Below are 11,016 nucleotides of genomic sequence, written 5' to 3' on the forward strand. Positions count from 1 at the left end.
TTGAAGTAAGACTGAGTTTTAGATAAAACTTGTGATGAAAGTGAAGTTTAAAACTAATAAGGACTACAGTTGAAGTAAGACTGAGTTTTAGATAAAACTTGTGATGAAAGTGAAGTTTAAAACTAATAAGGACTACAGTTGAAGTAAGACTGAGTTTTAGATAAAACTTGTGATGAAAGTGAAGTTTAAAACTAATAAGGACTACAGTTGAAGTAAGACTGAGTTTTAGATAAAACTTGTGATGAAAGTGAAGTTTAAAACTAATAAGGACTACAGTTGAAGTAAGACTGTGGATGTCAGATGAAAGTATCAGTAAATTAAACGAGATCAAGAAATAATGAACTGTTTGAAAACTAAATAAAGTGTAGAAATTTAAAATTGAAGTAGACTTTAGAGTAATCACTACCGTTATGAAAATTTATCATCCTGTGTTTTTAAGTAGTAAGAGAATAACCAGTGAATAGATTCGACACTGCTAAAAACCTATGTGCCCTATCCTGTATATTCCAATAGTAAAATTGCCAGAAATGATATTTATCTCTCCATATTAATACCCATGTTATTTGTACTTACTCCACCTGGTGATGACACTTGAAAACGCTGGAGGGAAAACAGTAAGATATTACTAGAAAATAAAACATCCTTTTCATTATTCTTCAGTAGCACTGAAAAATGTTATCTTATCAAACAATCTTGATATGATTTGTAGGAATGGTTTCTTTTGTAACTGTGAACATTTTCATGTTATTATATATTCTTTATATTTTGAAATGAGTCATTTGTTTTTATATATTTTCGAAATTTTCTATATACATTCCTGTCTTTATTAAACTAGTTACAATTACTTAACAGCATAGCCAGTGTCAAAGAAGTAAATATATGCAAAAAAGTTTATAAATGTTTTCCTTTTTATGGACTTCTAACTTCTTCATACCTGTTCATCTTTAAAAGGTGTAAAAGCATACTAGTGGATAGCAGAAAAGCATAACTAAGGGGGCTGTCTAGGATCGAGCTATTTCAGTTTGAAGTATGATTATTATTAATGTACATGAAGTCCGATGTAACAATTTTTAATCTTACTGATTGGCTTTCCCTCGTTACTTACAAACCCACTGAATGTTGTGATAACCATTCTGAAATATTAGCTCTTTTCGTCTGGTTTTAACATTCCTTATTTAAGGGTAACATGTTCTAGCAATAACTATGTGTAGTAATATATGAAGGATATTTAAATATTTCTTATATCAGGTTTCTTAAGAACGCTATTTGTGTGTTCATGTTTACATATTCTAACATTTTTAGTCCTGTCACATAAAGTTCCATCTATTCTACATCTTAACTGGTTTTGACTAGTATAGAAAACTTGAAGAACCATGAAACATTACTTCTAGAGTTCTTCTTTCTAATTAAATTATACAGACAGCACAAATGCAGCTTTTATTACAAAGAATAGGTGAAATTGAATTAGCATAAGACGTATTCAGAGCAAGGTCTTTAAATATTGAAATATTTAAGTTTCTGGAATAATACACATGACTTACCGCCGTTTATTAACTTAAAACCACCGGCTGCGTCGTTTGAAACAGCAGACGTTGGCGGCGAAAGTTCTAAGAATTAGAAAGAAAAAAAAAGATTTTATAGAAGGAAAATTTTAAATAACTTAATGCAAAGAACCTTTAACCTTTGGCAACTTCAAGGGCCACAATCCGAATAAAAATAAAAGGCACACAGCGCATACTCTATTTTCTTATGGCCAGGGCCATTCAATTCCAGTTGCGTGTAAAATTAGCATTAGCAAATAAAATAAATTGTCATGCGGCCCAAATGCGAGCAGAAAATTTCTCATAATCACTGATATTATATTTAAACCATAACTAACACGTTTCCAAGGAAACATCTACAAGTTTAATATGTTTAAACCCTAACAAACACGTTTCCAAGGAAACATCTACAAGTTTAATATTTTTGAACCCTAACTAACACGTTTTCAAGGAAACATCTACAAGTTTAATATATACTTCCTTGATAACCAACAATATCTGTGCTTAGAAAATAGATTAATCCTATAGATTTACGATAAATCATATTTTAATTTTCTTATATGTTGATTCATATTTGTTTAATAGTCTGGATTTAAGTAGTTAAACGCTTAGAAATAATCATAAAAGGATATCTATAACACACTAGGATAAGCTAAAAATTCTAAGTCTTACTGTTAGATATATTCCAGCATGATTTTCACTTGAGTGTAAATTGTATATAGCGTATTTAACATATTAAATAGGTAACTTAAATGTCATCAAGATTAGTGTATTATCTTATGATGCTCATAACAAATCATTCAAGTAATTAGTTAATAAAACCATTTTTCCCTGTTACATTTTCCCTTACAAACAGCAGAATTATTGGTTAATTAACTATAAATTAGTACTTTTAAAACCTCTAATCCTTAAAAGTTTTTGAAACTCCTCAGTAACTCTTCTTCTCATAACAACTCACACATTTAAGCGTTCTAGGTAACAGAAAGCGAAGGTTTGTCATATCTCACAACTGACAAATAACAATTATTATGTCGAAGCACCTATACGTCATCCAGCGCTTTTAAACTGATGATTCAATTTAGTTCCATGCCTGGTTGAATAAATCGTGTTAATACCCAATTTAAAATTAATTCAATTCACATTAGCCAACAGAAAGATCTGGACAACTGTAATTCAGTATCTATTACAATATAAATGTTTACATGAGTGACTTAACACCGACCGTAAAGCTTTATCGATCCTTCAGTCATCCCCAGCGAATTCCTCGTCAAACAGCTGTATGAGCCAAAGTCCTCCTTTTGGATGTTTCGAATCGTTAACCTCATGTGGACCTTATACGACTTCTGTTTTAAGCGGACTTTGTATTTATCGTTCGACATGATCATCTTGCCATCTTCTCGTTCCCAGTAGTTGAAGGATTGTGGGTAAGCCTCGGCATGACAGTCTAACGTAACCTCTTGCCAAGGCTGAGCCCCAACAAGCTGACTAGGGACCCATAGAACTGGAGGGACTGAAAGAAAATATCAAAGGTTACTCTGTAAAATAAACAAAATGCTGACATATTATATAAACTACAAAACTCGTGAGTGCTGTCTTTACGTCCATTTTGAAGTTTGTTTGTTTGTTTTTGTTTTTTTTATTATGCACAAAGCCACACAAGGGCTATAGGTGTTTTGCCCACCACGGGTATCGAAACCCAGTTTCTAGCGTTGTAAGTCCGCAGACATACCGCTGTGCCACTGGGGGACTTTTGAAGTTTGAGTGATTAATTATATTTTGTAATTTCAGGTTTAGTTATTTCAAAGCTTGTGACAAACAACATGTTCAGTACTCTATTAGAGTACCTTCACTCATAATTTATCAAATGATGTTCGTAGGATTATATATATATATATAGTCGATAACTACACGTACATTTTACTTCAATTCTTAATTATTTTGCATACTGTAGTCTGTCGATAATATATTTCGGTATGATCTAATTTACTTTCCTGATCTAATCATAGAGTTTGCGATTATTCAAACATATCTATAGAATAACCAGCTATTTGGCTAAGGTTTCATAACTTCAGGGAAACGTTTAGAATTTGAATAACCGCTATATTACTTCCCTAATTCCTTGTTGTGAATTAGAAACATGTATATTACCCGTTTGCATCATTAGTATACGAATTTAGGATTAATTTAAATCTCCTAAGCTGGCCGAAAATATCGATAACAGAGAGGTACCCAAATAATCGAATAGGTGATAGGTGTCTTTTCGACACTGCGTACTCACAGTTAGGCCGATGTGGTAAAATAGCTACCTTACCCGTTAAGTTCTTTTTCAGTTCCGATTCACTTACTTTAATCATAACTATTGATTAACACAAAGTAACAAGTTTTTCTTTTTTGAAGGTTTTAATATTTTATATTGGCAATTTCGTCGATTTTAATATACAAGTTTTCTTTCTTTTTTTTTAGGGGGGTGAGAGTAAAGACATTATCCTCTCTATTAATACAACATTCAAGTGACGCTGAATATATGGTTCGCAAACAGCAGAGAAATTGATTACAGCACCATCTAGTTCTCCTTTTTTGCTTCACTTTATCTTCAAACAAAATAAATGCTTGAAAACAGAAACGAAGAGCTCTGTAGCAAAGTTTGGTTAGAAAAATAACGTTGGTTGGTAAAAATATGGAGCTCAAATTTCCTGACGTCCGTGAAGACAAATGACGCATGTACGAAAACAATTTTTTTTATTTTTCAAAAAACCGTTTCAACTGAAAGAGAAAACTTTCTACAAGAAACCCCTCCGATCAGATTTCGATCACTCGTCGATTTTTAAATCTCTCGATGCATCAAAGCAGTACTGAATCTTTTAATTTTAAAAAGTGTTAAAATATGTTTTACGAAAATAATTATTTTAGATGGTTGAACGAAACAGACTGTTATTCGAATTGGTTGTGTAAGTCAGATTTTTTTTATAGTGTTTTTCAAAGTTGAGTAGTTAGTTCAAGAGTTTGGTGTCCTTGTATTAATCAACAAACTTGTTTTCATTAGCACAATTAGTTAATTCAGATCAGATCTACTGAGTTCTTTTGAATTATTCTCATTCTAAAGGATTATCTACAACTTGTTGGTTTGACACTCTGAACACTGAGTCACTAAAATTTTCTGTTAAAATAACTTTTTAATTAATATATTACAAAGAAATATCAGAGTTTTGATTAGAGAAATCTAATTTATTACCAAAGTTTGTTTATTTAAGAAGTTTCACGAAAGGCTCTACAAAGGGCTATCTGCGCATGATGGCCTTAACTTCATTTGATAGACTAATCGAAAGGTAGCTAGTCAAGAGTACCCACCGCCAACTCTTTAGATACACTTAAATGACAGAAAAATGGGATTTGACCATCACTTTTAGAGCGCACCCGTGGCTCCAAATTACGGAACTATGAATCCTCGGGTTTTCATTCTAGGCATGCTAACCATTAGGACATACACAAACCATACAAAGACAATACTGGCTCAGTTGAAAAAAAAATCAGATTTTTAAAGATTTAAACACTTCTTTTCGTGAAGTAACATTTAAAGATCTGTAGTTATATGTTTAGGTATTATCTAAAGCCTTAACGCATTTGGTAATAAACGTTAAAGCCGGTTTTGTCCAGCATGACCAGCTCATATATTCTGTTCTCTGATGGGTCAGTGGTAAGTTCACGGACTTACATCACTAAAATCAGAAGTTCGATTCCCCACGGTAGACAGAGCGCAGATGTCTCATTGTGTAGCTGTGCGCCAGAACACAAACATTATATTCCTACTTATATTATTATTATTATTTGTAATTAAGCACAAAGCTACACAAAGGGCTATCTGTGCTCTGCCCACCACGGGTATCGAAACCCGGATTCTAGTGTTATATAGCAGACATATCGCTGTGCCACTGGGGGGCTCCTACTTATATTAAAATGATTTACGTTAATATCTAAAGACATGAAAAAACTATTTTAGGGGGAATGGTTATCACACTTAGCATCATCATGTTTTATTATTGAACTTCTTCTTCACTCTCCTTATATATTATTATGTTGTATGTACGTTGTTAAGCATAAAGCTACACAATGGGCTATCTGTGTTGTGCCTATCGCGGGTATCGAAACCCAGTTTCTAGCGTTGAAAGTCCGCATTTTATCAGCCCTTGGAAATGTCTGTGATTCCCCAGGGGGGAGGCAGTGTAGGAAACTAATCCTGTTAAACCTTTTGGCACACTTTAGCATTGAAACTATGTTGCAGAGAATTAAATATATCCGATACAAGAAGTTAAAAGGCATTTTAATAGAATGCTGCCAAACGTACGAAAAAAAAAAGAAGAAACTAAATCTATCGGCAATAAATATACATTTAAAATTGGTAAGAAAGAAGAAACTAAATCAATCGGCAATAAATATACATTTAAAATTGGTAAGAAAGAGGAAACTAAATCAATCGACTATAAATATACATTTAAAATTGGTAAGAAACTTTTTTTGTACTATAGACAATTAAATACGTGTATAGGAAAACGTTTCTATGGAAACAAGAGATTTTATTGACGCTAAAAGTATCTATGAAAAAAAAATACTTTTTCCATTTAATTAAGCACAGATAGTTAATTCTAAGCTCAACCTTTGAAAATGCGATAGGTTTATCTTAATAAAAACGTTTCCCGCCAGCGGTGCTCTTGTTACTTTAAAAATCGCGGGATTAAATGTTTAAGGACATTTTCTGTAATTCTAATAGATTGACTGTCTGTTCTGTGTCTGCTATTAATCAAGAAATATCTGCAAAGCACCGGTATCGAAAGCGGATTGAACTTGTTCATTTGATTACATGATCCGACAGCTGAACACGTGATCAAATCTTTAATGCCAAAGAAAAAAATAAATATATTACGCGTAACTACTGGAAGCACGATGAAAGTACACAATACTTTAGACATAGTTTCACTATAGCGACTTAGTTATATTCTGGATAACAGATTTGATCGATAAAGTTATTCATTATACTGATATCAACTATACAAAACCGATAAATATGAAAAAAAAATAATGGGAAAAAATTCTGCCTTTTATGCCTTTCAATTAATTACACAGTTGCACACATGGCATTAGATTAATAATTAATTATGCTTTTGTTAAATAATACGATCTTATACATAAAATAATTAATATGGAGTCAATGAATGCGAGTATTTGTAGATAAACTTTACTGATTATTATTATTTTTATACTTACAATTCCCCATGAATTCATAATTTGATTGAATAAGAAACAATATTTTTTAAGATATTGTAAGTCCAATTTTTAACAAGCATGTATATTAATTCTTCTCTTGACGCTATTGTACAAAGCTCCGTCGTTGGTAGTAGCTTTTAAAATACGGCACGCTTCACAAGAAAGAGAATTTAAAAACGAAATCCCCCCTTTATTCTCGTTTTGAGCGCTAAAATATTGTTACGACGGTTCTAGAAATATTGGATGACATTTCGCAATTGTTTTGTGAAAAAAAATTACTTCAAACAAAAAGAAATGTTACGTTAAGGGGGAAACAATTAAAACTTTGAACAACCTACAATGAACATGGAGTAGAATTCTTCGGCTGACCGATGGAGGGACACCATTTGAGGCTATACATAGATAGGCTCCCATGTGTAACCTGGTAACACGTGTGATGCTCAGCTTCTCCCCCTCGTGATTTAACTCTGTATAAAGTAGAAAAGAATCACCGAATAATAATAAAACGCTGACATAATTGCATAGAAGCAGTAACGAAAACAATTGGCATTTTAATGTATATTTTGATAAAAATAAACAAATAAATTTAGAAAGCACATACTAATTGATAACATGACATCTTTTTAAACGTTCTATCGATATGATAATATGTAAGTAGATGGGTTAAGTAAGCGAATGTGGAATATCTCCAAGCATTCATGCACATATTAGATACACTTTGGGTCCACTTGTTAGTGATTTTTTATATTTTGTTTCAACGTTAGTTATTTGAATTGTTTCTAAAAGAAATATATTTAAAAAACAAAAAAAAGTAGTATCTTACAAAAAGTGGCCATTGTTTTAGATAATATTTTGCTTTAACTCAATCAACTTCAAGTGCTATCTTTTCTCAACCTGACGAGTTCTGGTATTAGGCGAAAGGCCTAGTCGGTACTGGATATAGCAGATATAGTGTGGTTGACATATGATTACATTGTTCTCATAAGTTTTATACTTACTGAATACTCATCGTCGACTTCAACTCCTCGTTGTTGTTTACGTAGTTTGGAAATATAACCATCTGTTGTTACGTCAGTTCAGATTTCCTATTAATCATATTTTTACTGTAAATAATTATATCAGTTATCGGAGTCTATAATAAAAAAATACACACACTATGGATGTTTAGTGTATCGTAATCACCACATACTTATAACTTTCTGTCCGCCTTCCTGAGACATGGGGATTGGTTCACAGTCTTCTCTTCTCCATGTAATGTTTGGTTCTGGATACCCTTTGGCCTTGCATTCCAAAGTCACATTAGAGCCTTCCCGAGTTACCAGATCTGAGGTACTCTTGTCAACTATGATGTCAGGTGGTACTTTAATTCAACAGAAAAGGTTAAAAATGTAATAGAAAGTTTGTGAAATTCTTGCTTGATTTCTAAATAACAGACAGTTTTATGAAGACCCAGTTTCTTGGAAATTCTGTAACTGAAATTATTGTACTTGTACAATTTTAAATTGATACTTTAATCGACCACAAATCCCAATAAAATGTTATTCAACAGCTCTTCATAAAGAAAATGATGAACATATTAGTTGTAAAATAGTTTAATTTACACATACAAATTTTACACTTAAAATTTTTTATAAAGTAGTTTTAATCTTTTAAACAGTAGTGAAACTGTTGCACAAAAAACATCTCTGTTACTATAAAAACCGAGCTACAAGTAGTGGTAAAATGGAAATTTCCTGAATTGCAATATAGTGATATTTTATGTATTTAAGTGCTATAAATATACCGTTATTTTAAACATATATGGTAATGTGATCTGTGAACATACTCTCTCTGTAAGAGTTTTGTTTTTTTTCTTAGGCAGTCGGCTCCATTTCTAGCCTTTTATTATTCGACTTCCTAGTACAAAGTACGAATGCATGGTAATAACTAAAATTAAGGTCCTGAGAACTATCATTCCTAGTCACGAAGAGAACTCATTACAACGTTAGGTAACAAACCACTATTTCAGAAGTAGGTGATCAAAGAAGAACAAAAATAAGGAAGACATAAAAAGGTGAATATCCAAGCTACAACTCTTTCAGTCAACGAGTCCCTTTCAACATTATATTTTCTCAGTCGTTTTAATATTTTCATTTGTATAATAATTATATGGTTGCATTGCTACATCGTTCCTGGATTTCTACTATGTGGCAATCCTCACCGAAGAAATGATTATTATCTTGGCAAGTAGGAAATCAAATTGTAGACCAATACTGACCAGTTTTCGAAATTTTACAAAATTATAAAATAAATTCACACAAGCGTTAGTAAGTTTCTCTAAACTTTGCTCTCCCCCCTCCGAAGGTTCCTGATAAGTGTGAAGTCTTTAGTGATAAAAATTGAATTTTGATACCCATAGTAGGCACAGCACGGATAACCTATTGTGTAGCTTTGCGCTTAACAACAAGTTTTTCAAACTTGAATTAAATCTAATAAATAATCCGTAGCTAGTCCAATAAAACATTGTTGACCGTATACACAGACATATTGTTATGTCTATCTAGTCTAATAAAACATTGTTGACTGTATACACATACATATAGTTATGTTTATATAGTCTAATAAAACATTGTTGAATGTATACACAAACATATTGTTATGTCTAGCTAGTCTAATAAAACATTGTTGACTATGTGTTATACGCTTAAAATGTAGATTTACCGAATTAAAGTTAAAGAAATTCAAGTTTGGTTCACGACTCTTGTATTAAGCTAGAACTGTAGAACAATACGTTTAAAATAAGTAATTTAAGAATGCGCGCACACACAAACATATGTATACATAGACATTTAGTTATGTCTATATAGTCTAATAAAACATTGTTGACCGTATACACAGACATATTGTTATGTCTATCTAGTCTAATAAAACATTGTTGAATGTATACACAGACATATTGTTATGTCTACTTTCTTAAATGACTTGGTTTAAATATGTTGTTCTAACTTACTATTTTCCTAAATGAAGACGTTTCGAAATTGTATTGTTGTTCGGTGGAAATGAAGTTTAATGCAAGTGATCAGCGCGTATCCTAAGGTCTGGAATTTATCTAAAGTTTCAAAACAGTTTGAACAGTATAAAGTGCAATTTAGGCTGAAGTAGATAAATGACCGATTATTGAGTTAGTAAGAGCAGTCAGTAAATTATCGAGAAAGTATTTGTTAGTCACTGATGTCAGTAAATTATTGAGAGAGTACTTGCTAGTCATTGAAATAAGTGAATTATTGAGAGGGAGTTTGATAGTCAAGCGAAGTCAGTGAATTATTGAGAGAGTGTTTGTTAGTCAGCGAAGTCAATATATTATTCAGATGGTATTTGCTAGTCAGCAAGTAAGTCGACAAATTGTTAACGTGACACGATTATTTAGTTAAATTTTATGAAATTGGAGTTGTGTTTGCGACACAGTTACAGAGATACAAGAAGTACCAAGCGTAACAGAGAATATTATCTAGAAAGTTCAATTTGATCTATGAGGTAATTTTGATCTTAACAAAATACCATAAACATGAATTTAAACAGTATGCAGCTCGAACATTCTTGCGGTGACTGGAAACAGGTTTAGATAAAATGACTTAATCAACTTTAAAAAAGACGAAAGTCCAACACAATTGTAAACACATTATATTATGCAATAGTAATGGTTTGTTATTAATCACAGAGTAAAATAGTTACTTCGTTTTTATTCCAAGAATCCGAGATATATTTATAAAAAGTTATAGCTGTATCGATTGTATCCAAGCGAAAGAAGAGGGAAAATATTATAAAACAACTCTAACCTGAAGAGAATAACGAAAATAAAAAGTTTTAAGCATGTGCTATTTTTGCATCTGGCCAATGTACTGGAAAGAAAGGATGCAAATTACATATTCTGCTGAAACAGAAGAACAAGATATCTATATCATCTATAGAATAATGAGAGCAGATGGAGCTAAATATAAGTAAACATTATACAGTAGGTTAGATAAGACTTGGGCCCGGTCATGGCCAGGTGGCTAGGGCGCTCGATTCGCGGGTTAGAATCCCTGTCCACCAAACATGCTCGCCCTTTCAGCCGTGGGGGCGTTATAAGGTGACGATCAATCCCACTATTCGTTGGTAAAAGAGTAGCCCAAGCGTTGGCGGTGGGTGGTGATGACTAGCTGCCTTCCCTCTGGTCTTACACTGCTAAATTAGTGAC

General features: G+C 32.4%; 1 protein-coding gene across 1 annotated transcript in view; it reads right to left on the bottom strand.

Moving 5' to 3' along the window:
- LOC106463823 (lachesin-like) overlaps positions 1-11,016 on the bottom strand; it is a 28,880-nt gene that overhangs the window by 11,423 nt on the left and 6,441 nt on the right. Inside the window, exons 2-5 of the mRNA XM_022391434.1 lie at positions 7,990-8,160; positions 7,139-7,267; positions 2,764-3,051; positions 1,542-1,607 (exon numbers count right to left, since the gene is read on the bottom strand). Coding sequence (XP_022247142.1) covers positions 1,542-1,607; positions 2,764-3,051; positions 7,139-7,267; positions 7,990-8,160 — 654 coding nt within the window. The remainder of the gene's footprint in view (positions 1-1,541; positions 1,608-2,763; positions 3,052-7,138; positions 7,268-7,989; positions 8,161-11,016) is intronic.

The sequence above is a fragment of the Limulus polyphemus genome, unplaced genomic scaffold, assembly GCF_000517525.1.
Source record: "Limulus polyphemus unplaced genomic scaffold, Limulus_polyphemus-2.1.2 Scaffold1492, whole genome shotgun sequence".
Lineage (NCBI taxonomy): Eukaryota > Metazoa > Arthropoda > Merostomata > Xiphosura > Limulidae > Limulus > Limulus polyphemus.